Source organism: Nomia melanderi, chromosome 1, assembly GCF_051020985.1.
Source record: "Nomia melanderi isolate GNS246 chromosome 1, iyNomMela1, whole genome shotgun sequence".
Classification (NCBI taxonomy): Eukaryota; Metazoa; Arthropoda; class Insecta; order Hymenoptera; family Halictidae; genus Nomia; species Nomia melanderi.
This window is the reverse complement of record NC_134999.1, coordinates 22,167,184-22,188,572: the sequence shown is the minus strand read 5'-3', so window position 1 is coordinate 22,188,572 and position 21,389 is coordinate 22,167,184. Positions and strand designations below refer to the sequence as shown.

Genomic DNA, 21,389 nt, shown 5'->3' with positions numbered 1-21,389 from the left:
TGAAGTTTTAATTGAAATGTCGATAACTACGCAAGTAAATATATAATAGTGTAGTATATTTAATTTATTTATAATTCATGCGAACAGTTACGTGGAGGTATTTTGCTGTCTGGGATTTATTGGAATTCTACGTTTTGTTGAAGGCATTGTAATTAGTAAGATAATATTTAATTTGGAGTTGGAGGAATTAGTGTTAATGTTTATTCAAGCGAACAGTTAAGATACTGTAACATTGCAATTTACGGGAAAAGATAAGGTGAGAAATATTTAGAAACACGCTAGTTTATTTTCATTCATTTTGAATGCAAACCATTGTTACTTATAAAATAATAATTGTACTTTATTTAACCTTTAACTTTCTTAAATACAAACATACAATTCGTTTTTGGTATGCTGCAGTTAATATGTATTTAAATACATTTTTAAATATTAAATATATCAGTGCTAAAATTACATGAAATAAATAGAATTGTGCGAAATTGTAATGAGCGTTATACTAATTACTATTAAATGTATCTTCGATTTAATACAATCCGTGCTACTTAAGAAAGGATAAAAGAAATCGTACGGCAAAGTGAGATCTAAATTAGGACCACCTACGAAATAATATTTGGACGGCTTTGATACATCGTGGAATGTTACATAGCTAACGATATCTACTTTCAGTACGTTTATACAATTATCAGTCAGACAAGCTGTCCACGATACATCAGACTCATTAGAAAAGTAAATACCTACTCCTTGTACATTATAATTAGTCAGTGTCTCTGGTTTCGTTAAAGCAGAATATAATACATGTAAATGAACAGAGGTTATCAATCCTGAACAATGTAAACGATCATTGATTAATTTCCCTCGTACGATATTCTGAGGTACTCTGTCGAGTAAAATTTGTGCCCAGTCAGCTGTATCATTGTTGCTAAAATTGCCTGTCTTCGAAACATAAATACTGTACTGATCAGTTTCAGTAATATTAAACATAGAATCTCTCATCAAGAAATTCATAGTACGGTTCTGTAACTCCATACAAGACGAAGTATTAAAATTGTCAGTATGTAAAGATACAGAGCATCGTAACTTAATATCTTCTCCAAAATAAACAGTATACCTGTTTATTTCACTACATTCACCGCTTCTACTGGCGACAGGTAACGTTAAGAAACTGTCGTTTTTATTAAAAATGATACTTTTAATATTATTTGTTTTATTCAAAGTACCAACGATCAGTGGCTTTTCTATCATATAACCTGGATTGCCGCTGAGAGAAAAACTCTTTTCTTTATCCAAATCAGACCATTCGTAAACTACTTCAAATTGTTGATAAAAACTTTGAGAAACATTACCTATAGCAAAATACACATTCACACTGTTAATTCCCATCGAACCGTTATGAACAATCAAATATCTCACACTGGTAACAATATTGTAACACGTTTTGTTGGTACAAAAGCCTGACAGAACAGTGTCGTTGCATTCTTTCCACGAACGTTTGCAATAATAATTATTTAATGTTAAACACACATTCCTGGGACAGTTCTGTAAATGAATACTTGATATCATTTTTCTTGAAAATAACAGTTACGTGTTAATAGTGTATATTAATACGTTGTAAGTACCTGATCTGAAGTCTCGATGTAAGTTTCATTTAATAGAGGTGGTGAGGTAACGACAGTAAAATTATTAAATGCCAATGGAAAGAGAAACTTGTTGCTATTATTTAATTCAGTCTGTAAACACTCATCTTTCCACTGACGAAGGTATTTTAACGTTTTCTTAAATGTACATAGATTGGTAAATCCAGATTGTACGATTTCTGAAATGTGTTGTAAACAAATTCTTTCAGTTTCCTTTACAAAAGCCTAAATAATAAGTACAACAAAATTAGTTACATAATAATATATACCGAAAGGCTGAATGTAAGTATCCTGTATTATCCATACGATGTCATCATCTTGATAAGAATTAGAGGTATTATACTCAGGTACATGTAATTGGTCTTCCCATTTCCATTTCAGTCTATTTGGTTTCATTGCAGCCCGTAAATCTTTTTCAGTTTTTATATTCTGCGTAAAATTGAACACTTTGTAAAGCATGAATGATTAAATATATTTATTTCATTTATATCAAGATCTTACCAAGTCATTCGTAACGCTGTATGTAGGTGGGAGATTGTCGTACAGAATGCAAAATAGATTGCTTGCTAATTTTTCAAGTATGAACGGTGTGTTATTCCGTTGTATAAAATTCCTATTATAACAGTAACGTTTGTCAAACAGATCTGCTTGATGATATGTACAGTGTGAAAAAGCTTGTAAGTGAAAATCGTTGCAATCTTTGTCACAACAGCAATTAATGTCACAGGACGATACCTTTCATATAAATAAAGATAATGAAAATAATAAACGATAATAATCATCGAGTGCCTTATTTTATTCCAATAAACATAGGTTGTCACGAAGTGTCAACTTACCACCAAATTGCACTCGCAAATGTCAGATTGTATTTTATGCACAGACCGATTTTTCATCTCAATATTTGCTTTCATTTCACGAGGTCTTTGCGTAGTTGTCGTTTGAATCCTTGTACTCTCCGTTGGATCTACAGGATTACTGGAACTCTCGCTAGTTGAAATATAAGTGCTTTTAATTGTATTAGTCAGCGATTCTTCCACAACGTCTTTTTCCAATAAATCGTTACAGTCTGTTTCATTCTGACAGGTAAATATTTCTTCAATTTTCTTTGCGTACATTACTTCGTTGCATACAAAGTAAACACACGTTAATGTAAATGCCTTTCCAATCATATCGACAGCTTTGTATTTTTTAGTCTTCTTTTTATCTGTACTTTCAGTTCCTTAATTCATAGTCCTTAATAAATAAATAACATTCGAATATATATTTACATATGACACCCATATTTTTCGAAACATCTTGTAATTATATATAATTCTATCTTGACTGTTCCCATGCTTTCAGTAAGTAATTCAAATCTATCCAAAGAATTAACTAAAATATTCGGTGATTTCAATTGTAAAGTTACTCCCAGAAATTTGTCTCTTAGTCTGTCTTTCCAGTTACCTACACAAATATTTATATTAGAAATGTTATATGCTTAAACTAGTAAAAGAATCTATATTTTCAACACGGTGAATGCTGTGGGGTCACTGGTGACCCCCAACCAGATCGAACGACTACAGTTCATTCGATTAAACGATTATTTGTAAACATTTCTACGTTACAAATACTACTATCTAATGCAGTGACGTTCAGCTTAACCAATATACAATAATAATGCAATTCAATCCAATGATTTAATATTATATTTTTTCGATTTCATGTATTTTGCTCTATGGAATTGTGCGGCATTCAACGTGTTAAAAAATAATTAATTTACCGATTGGTTTCCATGTGTGACATTCTAAGGAATGTAAACCAGGGGATAAAGGAACATTACAAATACCATACGACGTAAATAATACTCTGTCATGTGTGTCTCTACAAAATATTTGCAGCAAAAGCTTCGGTGAATTCTGAATCGTTTGCGTAGTGTAATGTATATCTATCGGATGATCCCAAAATGGTTCATTTGTATACGAATCGCAACTTTCTTGCGTCTGTCCTTCTTCGCAACCATTCAACACCTTCCAACCGTTACCTAAATTAAATAAAAACAAACTTCTCATTTACAGAACAGTAAATTGTTAATTCGTCATACAACAAATAATATTACCAGCATGGAAACTCCACTTGCATAAAAGCCGGGACTGTTTAAAATTGACTGCAGACGAAATTTGACCAATTATGTGTACTTCAGCCATTCCACAAAATCATATTGTTTTGTTTTTATCAAAATTCATAAATAAAATATCAAATTCTCACAATCTCCAAATTGCAGTTTTCAACAGAATTTATAACATAAATCCATTATTATCCAAATGTCTTTTTCAAAGAAGTAAATATTTATTATATGTCATCAAACTTTGCCTTTATAATATATTATGTATAAATAAATTTGTTACTGACATAAAATCCTTGTAAACTTCTCATTAAATTTTTGATCACAAACAATCCTTCTAGAAACGAAACTCAGCCATTAAAAACACTGAAGATTATAGTGTTTTAAAACAAATTTCTAGTGCGCATGCGTACAAGCATAGACGAGGTATAGTATATATAGTGTCACATGTTCTGTATTACCAACTGTGTAAAAAATCAGAAATTTTATATTATGTTTATAGTTAAATTTTATATTTTATATATTTAATAATAATATATTAACTTTAATTCTAATTTTCTAATTTTTATCAAATAATTAAAAAACGCCCATTTCAGTTTCATGAAAATGTTTGATATTAATTTTAGTAATATTAAAAAAATTAGTTAAAAAATGGAATGATTTTACTTGGTGTTTGAATTTCGTTCTTAATTTCTACTTATCGATGGTTAGAGTTCTGAGGCTATGTTCACATCTGTACTTGAACACATGTGCACTGGAAATGAATTTTATAGAAACGCCAAATTTGCCGCACTAACACGTGTTGTTGTATAAAAATGCTTTTGTTTATAGATAGTTAGGTATACGTGTAAATATCTAGTAATTTAACAAAACTTTTAAGAAATCGTTAGACTTAATTTAAACGTATTTAGGAATTATCTAATTGTGTGAAAATAAAAGCCATTTAACAAATATTGTAATATACAAATACATCAAAAAAGGTAATGACATTTTCTTATGGTATCATGCTTGTTTATATTTTATTGTTTCAATCACTTTGTAATATTGTGACTTTAATGTATTCGAAGATGAATGTGTATGGTAAACGGTAAATTTTATCTGTTTTAGACAAAATGTCGAAATCAAAGACTGCGACTAAACCTCCTCGGAAGGAGGGGTTCAATCGTTCTAAACACAGTATGAATCCAGACCGACCTACGGAAAATTTGAAAGGTGTAGCGAAAGTACGGTCGAAAGCAACGATTAAAAGGTTGCAGATGTATCGTTGTCAGAAACCGAAGCGCGATCGCACTGGTAAAATACTTAGACCAGCGCCGTTCCAAGGATGGCAACCTTCTGGTTCTATGTCTCGCATAGAACCTTCGCAAAGATGGTTTGGTAATTCGAGAGTAATATCTCAAACTATGTTGCAAAAGTTTCAGGATGAATTAGGGAAAGCTATGAAGAATCCTTATAACGTTGTTATGAAGCCAACACAATTACCGGTAACTATGCTTCAACAGCAGGCCGTAAATGCAAGAGTACATTTATTGGATACAGAAAGTTTTGAAAGTGTTTTTGGCCCAAAAAAGTTAAGGAAAAAACCGAACATAGAAACATCAACGTACGATGCGTTACAGAAATTAGCAGAAGAGAAAGCAGAAGTATATGATAAAGAAAAAGACACAAAAGACGTGGATCTCGTACGTCCCGATACTGGTACCAAAGATGCGCAAAGAGATTGGATTATGGGAGCAGGACAAAGCAGAAGAATTTGGAATGAATTATATAAAGTGATAGACTCGTCTGATGTTATTTTACAAGTTTTAGATGCAAGGGACCCTTTGGGAACCAGATCTCCTCCGATAGAAAAGTTTCTTAAGACAGAAAAACCTCACAAACATTTAATGTTTATTTTAAACAAAGTAGATCTCGTACCGACATGGGTTACGCAAAGATGGGTAGCTATTTTAAGTGCAGAATACCCGACAATAGCGTTTCATGCCTCAATGACGCATCCATTTGGTAAAGGTTCATTAATAAATCTGTTAAGGCAATTCGCAAAGTTACATATAGATAAGAAACAGATTAGCGTGGGTTTTATTGGGTATCCTAACACAGGAAAAAGTTCAATTATAAATACTTTAAGGTCGAAGAAAGTATGTAATGTTGCGCCAATAGCAGGTGAAACAAAAGTATGGCAATATATTACTCTGATGCGACGTATTTATTTAATAGATTGTCCAGGTGTAGTATATCCTTCCGCAGAAACTGATACAGAAAAGGTTTTGAAAGGTGTAGTGAGGGTTGAGCTTGTTCAAAACCCAGAAGATTATATTTCGAGTGTCTTGTCACGAGTAAAACTAGAATACATACGAAAAACTTATAAAATACCAGAATGGGACGATCATATGGATTTTCTAGAGAAATTAGCTCATAAAAGTGGGAAATTGTTGAAAAAAGGAGAACCAGATATTACTATTGTTTCGCGCATGGTTTTAAATGATTGGCAACGGGGTAAATTACCTTTCTATGTTTCTCCTCCTGGTTTTGAAGAGCCGTTACTACGGACAACAGACAATAATGAACTTCCCATAGACAACAACGATACTGGTAAACAAAATGACAATGTAGACACAGAACAAACAGAAAGTAAAGAGGAAAAAGAACGGTCGAAGCCTCAATTATCTGTCTTACAAGATTTCAGAAAAATAAGAGTCGGTTTACCATATTCAGGCGATGATATAAAAAATGATTTATACATTGAATCCGATGATGTCGTGAGCAACAAAGAAGATAGTTCAATTCTTTCAGACATGAATGTTAACGATGAAAGTACAGATAGGTCTATTATAGAGTTTGAAGAAAATGAAGAAGAAGAAGAAGAAAATGAAGAGGATATAGAAAACAGTAAGAATATAGAGGTTGAAAATCACGAAGAAGAGGATAGTGATTGCAGCGACGAAGAAATTTCTCTACCTTTAGAAAAAGATACTTTATTGCAAAGTGTGTACGATGCAGTAGAGGAAGAGTACGATTCCAGTGACAGTGAAATGTTAAATTCAAATGCTGTGTCTAGTAGCGGTGCATTCAAAGTTTCTTCTACGTCCACCAAAACCAAGAAACTAACAGAGGCAGGAAAGAAGTTGACAAGTAAACAGCGTAGAGCTATAGAAAGAGCAAATAAACGAAAGAAGATTGGCAGCAACTTTTACGAAGTTACTAACGTAAAGAATCGAAATAGGAACAGAAGAATTCCTAAAGTTAAAAAATGAAATAGTTAATAAATAATGAAAACACATTGAACAGGTTGAAAATATTAATATTGTATTAAATGTTATTGAAAAAATATAGAATTTGTTAATACAATGTAATGTATATTCGACTCTAGCTTTAACGTTCTGTATGTAAAAAATTTCTCTGAAAGTAAACCTAACGAATCAATTTTTTTAAATTATAATAACATATCAACTTTGTACATAACGCGTGTATTTTATACAATAAATATATTTATAGCAACGAAACGATAGTTTTCCAATATTTTGAATTGTAATGTTATGCATAGTGCAATGTAGTTCCCCTTTGACACTGCAGAGGTCTATCGTGTTTGACATTCGTTTCACATTGTATATAAAGTATATGTATCTATGTACGTTTCTTAAATGCTGTAAAAAATGTGCATACAATTAAATATTATATTTTTCACGTGACAGTATATTTATCTGTTTAAATAGAATAGTTGTACTTGTTACTTTTGCAAAGGAGTCGTTCGAGGAGGGGTTATAAAGGTATCGAAAAGAAAATTCACACTTAGCCTGTAGATATAAATATAAATGTAAATATACGTATAATAAAATTACAATAATTCTACTCGCTTTTCAATAAAATAACGATCGTTCGTTTTCAGCAGTGGTTCTAACACATTCAAAATGAGGAGTCGCAGTAATTCCGGTGTTCGTTTAGATTATTATCAACGAATAGTTCATAAAATTATTATGAACCATCAAAATGCAGTCACAGGTCTTTTTCCTGCGAGCCCTGAAAATGATCATGCTTGGGTGCGTGACAACATATACTGTATTCTCGCCGTGTGGGGACTTTCAATGGCGTACAAGAAAATAGCCGACGCAGATGAAGACAGAGCAAAAACGTACGAATTGGAACAAAGCTGCGTTAAATTAATGAGAGGTTTACTGATGGCAATGATGCAACAAAAAGAAAAAGTTGAAAAGTTTAAATCCAGCCAAAACCCGCACGACGCTCTACACGCTAAATATAGTTCTGTTAATGGACAAAGCGTCGTTGGCGATACGGAATGGGGACACCTTCAAATAGATGCCATATCTCTTTATTTACTTGTTTTAGCGCAAATGACAGCGTCTGGTTTACAAATTGTTTTTAATTTAGATGAGGTAAGTTATTCGTATTGTGTACAAAACTCGTAATGGGATGACTACAAATTTATGCAACACAATTTTAGGTAGCGTTCATCCAAAACTTAGTATTCTACATCGAATCAGCTTACTGCACTCCTGATTACGGGATTTGGGAAAGAGGAGATAAAACGAATCATGGTTTGCCCGAGCTGAATGCTAGTAGCATCGGGATGGCCAAAGCTGCGATGGAAGCAATGAATGAACTGGATTTATTCGGTGCAAGGGGCGGACCAACCTCTGTAATTCATGTATTAGCTGATGAAGCACAAAAATGTCAAGCAGTTTTACAATCTATGTTACCACGTGAATCGAATTCAAAAGAATTAGATAGTGGATTACTACCAGTTATAAGTTTCCCAGCGTTCGCTGTGGACGAACCTAATTTAATTCAATTAACACGCGATGCTATTACTAAGAAACTGCAAGGCCGTTATGGGTGTAAAAGGTTTCTAAGAGATGGATATAAGACTCCAAAAGAAGACCCGAACAGGTAGATAAAATATATTAAGAAATATTTTCAAATACGACATTAATTAATATTTACTAATAAATTTTCTACGTTTATGTCAGGCTTTATTATGAACCATGGGAATTACGTATGTTTGAAAACATAGAGTGCGAGTGGCCCCTATTTTTTTGTTATTTAATTGTGGATTATTGCTTCCAAGGAAATAAAGAAGCAGTAGCAGAATATACAAAACAGTTAGAAGATATAATGATTAAAACCGACGATGGAATGAAATTAGTACCTGAACTGTATTCTGTGGAAGCTGCAAATGTATCAGCAGAGTACGCTGAGCCGGGTAGTCAAAAACGAATTGCATTAGGCAGATGCCCATTTATGTGGGCTCAGTCGCTTTATATATTAGGAAAATTACTACAAGAAGTAAGTACGCAACGTTAAAAATCTATGTGAACAAAAATTAAATTTGTCTTCTTTGACGATAGGGTTTTCTAGCTGTGGGAGAATTAGATCCACTGAACAGACGTTTATGCAGCGAAAAGAAACCAGACGTTGTAGTGCAAGTTGTGATATTAGCAGAAGACGCAGAAATTAGGGAAAAAATAGCTCAACACGATATCCATGTACAAACAATCGCAGAAGTGGCTCCTATAGAAGTGCAACCTGCGAAAGTACTCAGTCATTTGTATACTTATTTAGGTACGCTCGAACAATGACATTTCTGTGTTGCATAATTCCTTCGCCTCTTGTCCAACTAAAGACGATTGACTTTTCAGGCCGAAATAAAAAATTAGGCTTGTCTGGACGTAAATCAAGGGACGTAGGGATTTTAAGCACCAGTAAATTGTATTCGCTAAACGATAAGATATTTGCATTCACTCCGCAGGTAAGTATCCTAAATACACATGGAACTGTCCGCTCTTCTATACTTTTTTTTATTTCTTTTCTTACGTTGCCTCTTGTTCTTGCATCAAATATTAGTTGACAGACATGACCCGCTTCTACATCGCATCGGACTATGAGCTCATGATTGACATATTCAAAGGCGAAATTAATTTCTTGAAGTCTAGCTGGCAGAACATGTTAGGCCGTCCTCTTGTGGTCATGCCCCTCAAGAACATTCATCTAGGTACAGTAATTTAATGTTTAAAAACCATACCTTTCGTCTGTGTTACTTCTTCCTGAACGCATGAGAGAGAAGTGATCACGCTAGAATTATCTACAATATTAGCTGTAAAGTAACGGAGATCAAATCTATGGTTTTTAGATATAGATGATTTTTTCTGGAACTCTCTTTTTCCTTATTGAAATTATGTAAATACATTTATCTGAAGAACATCTAACATGTCTGCCTGCATGCGTGCATCTGTTTCTTGTTTTAAATTTTGCTTAGTGGCTATGGAAGGTTTCTATGTAATTCAGTCAGCTGATATCTTAGCGTTTCACTAGCTATTCAATTTCATCCCGTGATTTCTAAGTGTTGTGTTCATATACCATCATGTTTACCGTGAGCGACATCTGTTAATGTTAAAGAATTTCAATGGAGACAATTCAGTTGAAATGAAGGGAAGAAAAATGAAAGCAGTTTTATGGAGAGATCGTTTTTCTCTCTGATATATTATCTAACAGTCTGTGAGGACAGCTTATGTATGCTATGGTGTGCGCGTTTGTTGCATGTCTTAGAACTTTGACGCGGAGGAGTACTACACGACAAACGATGCAGCCCTCCTTACCAACAATTTTACCACCAATATGGCATTCCTCACCATCACCTGGAAGCAAATGCTCGGCAGGCCAACTATAACCCTTGTCGCTACTCATAATCATCTAGGTACGCCATAGGCAGCTTTAGATCATCAGTCAGGATAATGTTTAGTCAGAGTGTCCTAATAAATGGATAAAAATGTCCCACGAGTAGTGTACATCCAAAGAATAACATAGAAATACATTGCTTTCTTCGCTCTTATGATGATCAATGTCAGTTTTGTGTTTTTCTATATACATTGCTGTTTCAGATCAAGGGAAAATACCATTGGCCATGATAACTACTATGAAGAAGTTGAAAAGTGGTTACATCAATGGCACACGAGTTTCGCTGGGGAATATGAATGACTTTCTGAGCACTTCGTGTATTACAAATTTAAGCTTCTTGGGAAGCTCCGAAGATGGGAAACCAGATAAGTTAAATCCTCAGGTACGGTAGATTGAATTTGGAGAATATTTAAAGTACACATTAGTATTATACATTGTATTTAATTAGGTTCAACAATATTTGGAAGAACATCTCATGCGTGCATTTCCACATCGTACTGGTCTTCTTAACAGGCCAGTAGTACGATCTGGAAAGAACTTGAAACGCAAAATGTCTGTTAAAGGTGCCATAAAGAAAACAAGATCCATTGCTGTGGAACGTGAGTTGTACTTAATATAACAATACAATAACATCAGACACCGTTTAAATCCTTAGCGCTCTGGTTGCATGCTTTATAAAATGGATGCTTAAGTGTTCATACAATATATCCCTACAGCTACGGTTCCTACCATCCTCCAAGAATGTAAGTGTAACAACTGATAGTAACTAATTCCCAAAGTTAACTAACAGGAAAGATTAATAACAAATTGAGGATCAAGCTTATCGGTCGTTAAAGTAATTTGAAAAAAACAAACTATGATTTGTAGCTGAAATTCTTGGAATGGCAGGAGAGGAACGAAGGCCTTCAACTATTTTAAGCACGAATCCATTTATTGAAGTGACAGATACAACATTATCCCCTACTTCTACGCAATCAGCTCCAGTTGATCGTACGCCATCTCCCACGGATGAGATTTTGTCTTGGGCGAACTGTACTAGGTTACACAGACACAGAGGTTTAGGCGAAACACAGTACGCAGACACAGAAGTTGAAGAGTTATTGTCTATGCTTAGAGAGACTGAAAGTTTAGAAGAACAAGGAGATATTCTGCAGTATCTTGTAAGTTTCATTCGATCTCTCATTCTTAGAAACATCTTACAAAATTCAGAGTAAAAGAAATTCATTTTACCAGTTAAACAAATTTATTAAATTCAACGTAAAGCGAAGTCTTGATTAATTTAATTTAAAACTCTAATTTTTTACTTAACTGTTATATACACATAGGGTGTATCTAATAACTGGGACAGGTATATCTCTTTCCTCATTAAAGTTCAAAGAAAATTGCAGTGGAAATTTTTATCCGATTTAACAAACTCTATAATATTGCAATACAGATTTTTCATAAGTACATTGATGCAGGTTTTTTTTTTAATGAAACTATGTATTTTTTTACATCGAACTTTTTTTTTACTTAGAATGATGCAACGAAGTGATTTATATTTAAAGAAACATAAAGATTCATTGAAAAACAAGTGCAATTGCACTTTGTAACTGCATCAGTGCATTTATAAGAAAATTAGTATAGCACTGTGATAGAGCATGTTAAATAGAATATTTCTTTTGACTTTTTTCTAACCCTACGAAGAACAGAGTTATAACTTGTTCCAGTTACTGGACACACCCTGTATATTATTACAATGAAAATAATCATTAACTCGAATGCCTAGGTGGATTCGCAAGGCTTATACTTCAATACTGGAATGTTAGAGGAAGGTCATCCAGTTTTAATTAAAGATTTGTTGAAAGATCTTTACGAGAAAGCGTGTCAACAGAAGATGTGGGGAATTGTGCGTCACACTGCAGGAATGTTGGGAAAAAGGGTTGAAGATTTAGCTAAAGCGGTCACTGACTTGCTAGTACGTCAGAAACAAGTTACAGTTGGAATGCCACCTACTAACGAGCACACTATTGTTGCACCACTGCCTGAAAATGAATTACGAGTATTAATCCACCAAGCATATGGAGACGATGAGTCCACTGCTATGTTAACGCAGGAGTTACTTGTCTATCTAGCAATGTTTATTAGAACAGAGCCACAATTGTTCCACGAAATGCTCAGGCTTAGAGTAGGTTTAATTATCCAAGTAATGGCTACTGAATTATCCAGAACTTTGATATGTACCGGAGAAGAAGCATCCGAACACCTGTTGAATTTATCACCGTTTGAAATGAAGAATCTTTTGCATCACATTATGAGTGGAAAAGAATTCGCTATCAGTAGTGGTATGTTTTTTAGTTTCATATTATTATAAATCTCTACTAAATGTTTCGACTAGAGAATAATCAATTTATATGTTCAGTTGGCAGAGGCAATTTTTCTGTGATCAGTTGCAAGTCAAGTAGAGTCAGTAAGGTAATGATAATCACTGGGTACTTCGTATTCGTTTGTACTCTATTATAGCATTATAATGTTTATTTAGAAATCACAAATTGGAGGTTTCTTGAGCCCTGACCAAACTGACAGTAGCGAATCAGAACCTGACAGACAGGGTCAATGGTTGCGAAGGCGAAGACTGGATGGTGCTTTAAACAGAGTACCACGAGACTTTTATCCACGCGTATGGCAAGTATTAGAACGAGTGAGTATTGATAATCTTGTACAAATGTAATTAGAGTTTTCAATGTTTGAATTATATTGAAACTGAAACTGTGTTTAACAGTGCCAAGGTTTAGCGATCGAAGGTAGAGTTCTACCTCAAAATCTGACACAGGAAATGACACCTGGTGAACTGAAGTTTGCGTTGGCAGTAGAAACTGTCTTGAATACTATACCACAACCAGAGTATCGTCAATTAGTTGTTGAAGCTTTAATGGTATTAACCTTAGTGACCGAATATAATGTGGTTTCGTCACTGGGTGGACTCATCACCGTTGAACAGTTAGTTCACAAGGCCAATGCTATCTTCTTAGACGATCAAGTACGTTTAATATTTTGTAATATTGTACGTATGAAATTATTTACTGATGTACTCAGTTTTTATATTTAATGTAATCAGATGAAAGTTGATGGAGATGCTACCCTATGTTGTGCCAAGCCAAAAGATCTACGGGAAACAACTGCAATGGGAAATCTTCTTTGTGGTGGAGCAGCATATGTCTGCCAACATTTCTACGATAGTGCTCCAAGTGGTAGTTTTGGAACGATGACATATATTACTAGAGCTATAGCTTCGTCGTTGAATTGCTTACCAAAGGATGGTGAATTTGAGTGTTCAATATCATAATTATTTATTTTCTATAGATAAGAAAGTTTTAGGTAATTTATCTGAACGTCTTCTCACAAGCTATTTAGTAATCGATGATTGCCTGATTTTCGTGTGTATTGTAAGCCGACACAGATTGAAAAAAATTTATATTGTTGCAAAACGATCAAATGGAACATAAGACAAACATTGGAAGTTTCAATTTTCTATACAAAACCCTTTGTAATGTGTTAAATATAAAAGGAAAGAGCAATTATTTGTTATACAGTGTAGTTTCTTTATTTATAACACTTAGCTAAAAATATAAATCTCTTATTTGGATTTGGTATCTTTCGAAAAAGGATTCACTTTTGATATCCAAGACAAAGTGCTGCAAAAACATAAAATTAAATTACCTTTAAATAAAATACTAATATAATATTCCTACGTACCTATCAACCATTGACTCTGTCTTCTCGGTTTCTTGTTTCTTACTCTCTTCTTGGAGACTTGCAATTAATTCAGCCCTATATTGTAATTTCAGAGGTTGTACTGGGTTCTGCTCATCTTTTAGTTTTATCCACTTAAGACACGCTTCTTTATACGTTAAACCATACCATTCAATTTCGTCTCGTGTGTACTAAACGTAGGAACACGAAAACAGTTGTTATTTTCTTGCAGACCTATCTTACGCAACATTAAAGATTGGCTTCTCACCGCTGTTAAATACTCTTTGTATTTGTTATAAATTTCTTCCCTTTTATCAGGATCGTTTGGATACAAAGTTTTGTCGACTAACGCTAACAGTATTTGACGTTTTAATTTAACTGCAAGTTCCGATATCAAATCACAAGCCGGAGTCTGCAAACGAATGAAACCTTTACTTATTGAAAAGTAACAGAGAAGTATTTTGTAATTAATATATTCACCTTTAATAAATAATGATCGAAACCGTAATGTTCATGAATTAAGTTCAGAGTTCTATCGGTAACCACAGTTCTCATATATTTATCTAGAACTTCACTGTACAATATGGTCTTTTTAAGCATAGGGAACCAAAAGTGAGGAAATCTACGATGATATTTAGATTTCTTCATGTAACCTTGTATTACAGCTTCGCCACCCCATATACCCTGGTTGTGTTCTTTAGGATACAACAGCGGCAACGGTACATTTTGAACTGGACGTCTATAGATTTATATTAATTTAAAATCAACGTATCTCAAAAGCGTTCGGTAATAAATATCAATAATATTATTAAGACCTTTATGTGTAAACCACATTCTTATGAAACAATTCTTACATATGATATATCATTTAAATCCTTGATAAAATTAATAATATTAGAAATATATTGAGATCGTTCTAAAGATAACGGCTTACACACAGACATCTCAAATCTCTAGAAAGCGTAACAGTATTATAAACAACGTACACTACTTCCGTTTCCTCGTCTCTGATGTATCTACCTTCCTGTTTCACATAATGAACAGCAGTTGGTTTCGTTAGTTTCCATTCCTTCCAAAATTTTTTATATTCCACTGGTAATTCTGCACCAATCCCCTTCATCCATCGGTTCGGTCTAGGTAGGTAATACAAACTCTAAAATTTATCATTTTTATAAATAATATTTAATGATTTTCAGTATATATGGAAACAATACATAATACTATCTTTCTAATTCTAAGTTGAATTGTTACGTTACCAATTGAATTAGTTATTAAATATATTACAAAAATATATATTGTTTTCTTAGATTAACTATTTTAATTTGTTTATTTATATGCTCTAAGTAATTACCGAGGATAGACGTTTCACTGACATATTTCTATGTTACTACAAAATTCGTAATTTACTTGCACAATTTCATAACCTGTTTAAATACAAAAACCCGAACATTCGCTAGAGATAACTTAGAGTATGTCACATACTAAAGGATATATAGATGTTGTGTGCAATTTCAGTTTCTGTCTATTCTCTAATATACCGACAATGCTAAATATGGCTGTTACCTGCTATGGTAAAGATGAAATCTTCATTATCTATATGGAGGTAATTACATTGAATATAATAACAATTTTATATAATATATATAATTTTATTATAAACAATTTTATAAATTGGATCACAGACATTGCAAGATTATGGGACTCATTGTGTCACATGCTCTGAATTACCGACTGTGTAAATAAATTAGTGTGATGTATATATTTATTAAATATATTTATTTACAATATTCACTAAATTATAATGTTGAAATATTTTTATCAACAGGCTTGTTTCTAATTATTTACAAAAAGAATATTATGAATATTAACAAAAGGATTTTAAAATGTGAAGTTAAATAATAATAAATAATAAATTGAAATTGACTTTACCTACAAATAGAAACCGAAACTGAAATAATTAATTAACTATCAAACACATCAATCATTATTACATAATTAATTAATTATCAAACACATCAAACATTACCACATAATTATTTAATTTTCGAACACATCAATAATTATCAAATAATTAATTATTTATCAAACACATCACTCATTATCACATAATTAATTAATTATCAAACACACAAATGTGAGGTTAAACTGAAACTAATAATACAATGTCATTTTCCATTTGTAGGTAAAGTTAATTTCTATTTTTTATTAGTTATGGTTTAATTTCAAATGATAAAATATAAACGCAAAATATAAGTAAACTAAACATAAGTAACGAAAATATAAAACATAAAATATAAATATAAATATAAATAAAAAAATGTAAAATTTTAATATAAGTAAAAAATTAATTAAAACTAAATTATTAACTGTTATTACTCGGTATGGTGTGTTTAGATTCATTAAATGGTTGAAAAAGAATGCAGAGTTTTAAATCAAATTTGAATACCAGTCATTTTTATATTATATAATATATTATAAAAATATTATAAATATAATAAATGTAAATATAATATAACGTAATATAATATAATATAATATAATAATATTACATAACAGAAAATACTAATACTCTCAGAATCATTTGATGGCATCTATAACAATACAACAATACTCTAACCTAACCTTAAAAAAAATATTGAAAAAATAACCTTCAAATGTATGTAATTATTATAAATTATTATAACCACACATATTTGAAATACAATATTCAAAATAGGCACATGCATTTAAACATTATTTTTCCAATATTTTTTTTATTTTAAAAATAAGTAATAAATTTATGTGATATAATTTCTATAATTATTATGAATTGTTAGAAACAGGAAGAACTCACCTGTAATAAATAAATAAATTAACAGGAAATACTAATCCTCTCAGAATCATCTGATGGCACCTGCAACAATACAAGCAACAAGGTGTACCATGATACGAGATGACGGTTGACTAAAAGGGCAAAAAGTCAGCAAGTTACCAGCCGTTGATAAACACCCCTTAAAAATTGGAAGTAACAGGAAGAGCCAGCAGCGTATGCTGCGATCTGGAAATATGAACAGGAAAACACGAGGATCTATTTATAGACGTTCCAACGTCAAGTTCAACGAGGTGTGTGATTTTATGTGTTCGATAATTTTGAAATATTTAACAATGTATTTGTGAGATGTTTATTCTATTGTGAGGGGATTCATTCATATTTCCTCGAAAAATTAGGTAGGTTAGATGATAGGAAACACGTTGATTCTTTTTTATAATTTTGAAATTTTTATATTTCTAATTTTATAATTTTGAAATTTTTATATTTCTAATTTTATAGTTTTAAAATTTTTATATTTCTATATTTCCGATTTTATAATTTTGAAATTTTCATATTTTTATATTTCTAATTTTGAAATATTTAACAGTGTATCTGCGGAAGATGTTTATTTTATTATGAGGAGAAGTTTGAGGCTATAATGGGGAATGATAAAAGTTATTTAGAATAAATTGTTTATGGTAGTTTGTATATAGATAGTGTGGAATACTAGTGTATGGAATGTAATGTGTTAGATACTGTGTTGTATTATATTATATATTATATTATATATTATATACCACACTATATTATACATTATATTATATACTATATTATACACTCTATTATGTACTTTATTATATAATATATCCTATTACATACATTATATAATACATTATATACTCTATTATATATTCTATTATATACTATATCATACAGACAGAGGAAATAAAAACTAATATAATAATATATTGAAATTAAAAAGAATTAAATTAATGTTTCAGCCTTATGAAATTAAAAGTAATTAAAAACAAAATTTAAATATTAAAGAACTATGTCTAAGAAAATAAAAATTAATATAATAACATATTAAAATTAATAACAATCAAATAATCAAATTAAGCATAATTGAAATTGCAAAAAAATTAAATTACTCAGATTCAAATGAAACTAAAATTAATTACAGTTCCACGAAATTATTCAAATTAAACATAATTATAGTTGCAAAAAATTAAATTACTTAGATTGAAATAAAAAAGATTTAACTAATAAAATTAAAGATAATTATATTAGATTAGTTAGTTGAAATAAGAAATTGAAATTAAAATTAATTATAATTTTAAATTAATTTAATTATAAGTATAATTATAATTAAAATTAAAATTACAAAAAAGTAGTTCAATTCCTTGCAACGTTCTTTCACGGTCTGTTTTACCGACGGGGGCGTACGACTCCGGTAACGTGCACAACAGTGCGTTGATCTGACGCGTCGCGACAAATTGGAATGCACGTGCACTTTCGCCGAGCGCTGGCGATGGGGCTCGTTAATCTTGTTGCGCAAACTTATCGGTGGACAGGTGGGTTAATGCGATTTTTATTCCGAGCCTGTTATTTGTATGATTAATCGCGCCTGAGCGCCTGGTAATTATAAGTTTTCACCAGTTTCTTTTCTTTTCCACTTCAGTTCCCTTTTTATTCAGGCTGACCCCTTGGCTTATGATTTCTTGTGTCTTGTATCTTGTACCTTATATCTTGTATTTTGTATCTTGTACTTTATATTCTGAATTCTGTATCTTGTATTTTGTATCTTGTATTTTGTATCTTGTATTTTGTACCTTATACTTGTATATTGTATTTTCTATTTTGTACTTTATATTCTGTATTCTTATTCTGTATCTTGTATCTTGTGTCTTGTATCTTGTACTTTGTACCTTGTATCTTGTGTCTTATATCTTGTATCTTGTGTCCCTCTTGTCGAACCCTCGATATTCCCCATGAAACAAACGTAAAACACAAACGACTGAAGAACAAGTATGTACGAAACACATGACCGACTGTATATGGCAACAAAACGCCACGGCCCGCCAATTTGTTTTGCATTCACTATATAACTGTAAATGACTCCTTCGGTACAAACAGTGTCAATTGAGTAAACTATTTCAATTAAATTTGGTTCTGGGTCACCTGTGACCCAGCATTAGGAAACCAACACAGAAATATTAAAATTTCAAAAAATGTCTTTTGACTCCTTCGATAAAAATAGTATTAATTGCCTTAACTATATTAATCGAATTTGGTTGTGGGTCACCGGTGACCCAGTGTCAGGAAACCAATACAGAATTAATAATGAACTTTCAATATAGGAATGATAAAACTTCAAAAGATGTCTTTTGACACGTTCGAATTTGCTTCTGGGTCGCCGGTGACCCAGTGTCAGGAAACCAATACAGAAATAATAAAATTTCAATAGATATCACAAGATGGCACAAGTTTGCGTTAGCCTGCTCTGCAATCATTGGCACGAGAGAACATAAGGCGTCTAAGCCCAGAGCTCCGGGAGAGATCACGCGACCATTATTATCCTTTTGCATAACAACAGTTTACGTAGACCAGATGGCCAGGAAGAGAGTCATTCTTTCCTTTTGTTTTTCCTTGAATGCGATGCCACTGCAACAAGTGTCTGCAGGCGATGGGATAGAGAGGCCAGTGTAATATCTAGGGAAGCTTGTATTCTGTTGGGTGTCTTGCATTATATTTTTAATTTCATAATTTTGAAATTTTTATATTTTTATATTTTTATACTTCTAATTTTGAAATTTTTATATTTTTATATTTTTATACTTCTAATTTTGAAATTTTTATATTTTTATATTTTTATACTTCTAATTTTTAAATTTTTATATTTGTAATTTTGTAATTTTTAAATTTTTATATTTTTATATTTCTAATTTTGAATTTTTTATATTTGTAATTTTGTAATTTTGTAATTTTGAAATTTTTATATTTGTAATTTTGTAATTTTGAATTTTTTATATTTTTTCTTATCATTTATATTTCCTCAGAAAATTAGATAGGTTAGGTGACAAGGAAACATGTCGATTCTTTTTACTAATATTATTGAAAATTTTATTTAGAGGCGTGTTTTTTGGTTAAGATATTGTAAAAATAGACTATATTATTATACAATTTTCTGTATAATAATATAATATCGATAAACTAATATCGACTCACAATCAACATAGTAGCTCAAAGGGTTAACTCCACTTTCCACCAGTGACCCCTATTTGTTAAGGAAAATATTCTTGACTGGAAACAATTAATAATCATTCAAAACACCATAATATAATATTCCATTAAAGAAATATCTCAACCAAAAAGCACACCTCAAAATAAAACTAATATTGAGTCACAATGAATTTTAATATTTCTTCAGAAAATACTAAATATTTGTTAAGAAAAATATTCTTAACTGCAAACAATTAACAATCATTCAAAACACCATAACAATACAGTCCGTCAGATCGACGTCACTCAACGATGTCCCACGCATCGGGCCGGCGCCCTAGCGGTCCCCTCGTAAACTTCCATTACCATCAAAGATACCGAGAAACGGCGATTACCCTCGACGTGTCGTGAACCCGAATGTTCCCATTTGGAATCGGTCTGCCGGTGGAAATCGGCCGTCGAAATATCAAACCGTGTTTCAGACGTGCAGTTACACGCAGTTAAGCGAACTTTATGGATAAACCCGGCTGAATATTAACTCGATTTTCAACGGGCCAGGGCTATGTCCGTTCGGTTTTACCCGGCTGGCCGTTGCGGGGGTGGGGGACTTTATTCAATATTTTAGGTAAAATTAAATAAATATTACATTATTAAATATCTTAGGTAAATTCCAATAAATATTACATTATTAAATATTTTAGATAAATATTAAATATTGAATTATTAAATATTTTAGATAAATATTCACTATTGAATTATTAATTATTTTAGATAAATATTCAATATTAAACTATTAATTATTTAACACAAATATTCAGTTTAAAATTATAAATGATTTTAGACAAATATTCAGTTTTAAACTATTAAATATTTTACATAAATATTTAATATTAAACTATTATTTATTTTACACAAATATTCAGTTTTAAATTATAAATTATTTCACATAAATATTATAAATAAACCCGGTTGAATATTAACTCTATCTTCAGACCTAGCCAGTGCCGTATCCCTTCGTTTTTCCCCGGCAGGCCATTGCACCGGCGTGGGGGGACCTTTGGTGCAACACTGCGCGTGTTATTGCTGCTAGGTCGCGGTTCACTGAGTCCATAATGGGATTTTATTCCGCGCCGGGTAGCAGTGTAAGGGACGGTTGAATTGATAGGCTATTAGCGGGGGTCTGTGTCTTCGGGGCCGATTAACAAATGCGACGCCATCG

General features: G+C 31.9%; 4 protein-coding genes across 9 annotated transcripts; 2 read left to right on the top strand and 2 right to left on the bottom strand.

The window, feature by feature from the left end:
* Positions 1–318: 318 nt before the first annotated feature.
* Positions 319–4,129, bottom strand: LOC116433604 (tectonic-3). Its single transcript, XM_031991852.2, has 8 exons — positions 3,730–4,129; positions 3,394–3,654; positions 2,908–3,077; positions 2,471–2,854; positions 2,136–2,369; positions 1,904–2,063; positions 1,617–1,813; positions 319–1,536 (listed from the first exon to the last, which is right to left on the bottom strand). Exons 1-8 carry the CDS (start codon positions 3,815–3,817, stop codon positions 451–453), a joined length of 2,580 nt encoding a protein of 859 aa, XP_031847712.2. The 5' UTR covers positions 3,818–4,129; the 3' UTR covers positions 319–450.
* A 327-nt stretch (positions 4,130–4,456) lies between these two features.
* Ns2 (nucleostemin 2) lies at positions 4,457–7,164 on the top strand. The gene is made up of 2 exons (XM_031991842.2): positions 4,457–4,715; positions 4,843–7,164. The coding sequence occupies exon 2, from the start codon at positions 4,848–4,850 to the stop codon at positions 6,987–6,989; it is 2,142 nt and encodes a 713-aa protein (XP_031847702.1). The 5' UTR covers positions 4,457–4,715; positions 4,843–4,847; the 3' UTR covers positions 6,990–7,164.
* Positions 7,165–7,322: 158 nt separating this feature from the next.
* Positions 7,323–13,992, top strand: LOC116433598 (putative phosphorylase b kinase regulatory subunit alpha). Of its 6 annotated transcripts, none has more exons than XM_076364787.1 (16): positions 7,323–7,502; positions 7,625–8,126; positions 8,195–8,640; positions 8,721–9,036; positions 9,099–9,312; positions 9,390–9,499; positions 9,595–9,742; positions 10,629–10,807; positions 10,874–11,024; positions 11,142–11,168; positions 11,293–11,585; positions 12,194–12,749; positions 12,827–12,879; positions 12,947–13,105; positions 13,187–13,444; positions 13,523–13,992. In XM_076364787.1, the coding sequence occupies exons 2-16, from the start codon at positions 7,644–7,646 to the stop codon at positions 13,748–13,750; spliced, it is 3,621 nt and encodes a 1,206-aa protein (XP_076220902.1). In that variant the 5' UTR covers positions 7,323–7,502; positions 7,625–7,643; the 3' UTR covers positions 13,751–13,992. The 6 variants fall into 6 exon arrangements, with proteins under 6 accessions (XP_076220902.1, XP_031847695.1, XP_031847697.1 ...); XM_031991835.2 differs by lacking the exon at positions 9,595–9,742 and adding an exon at positions 10,297–10,444 and having other exon boundaries at positions 7,622–8,126; XM_031991837.2 differs by having other exon boundaries at positions 7,323–7,549.
* mRpL28 (mitochondrial ribosomal protein L28) lies at positions 13,983–15,675 on the bottom strand. Its single transcript, XM_031991843.2, has 6 exons — positions 15,509–15,675; positions 15,144–15,310; positions 14,638–14,896; positions 14,426–14,569; positions 14,161–14,348; positions 13,983–14,099 (listed from the first exon to the last, which is right to left on the bottom strand). Exons 1-6 carry the CDS (start codon positions 15,530–15,532, stop codon positions 14,042–14,044), a joined length of 840 nt encoding a protein of 279 aa, XP_031847703.1. The 5' UTR covers positions 15,533–15,675; the 3' UTR covers positions 13,983–14,041.
* Positions 15,676–21,389: the final 5,714 nt, after the last annotated feature.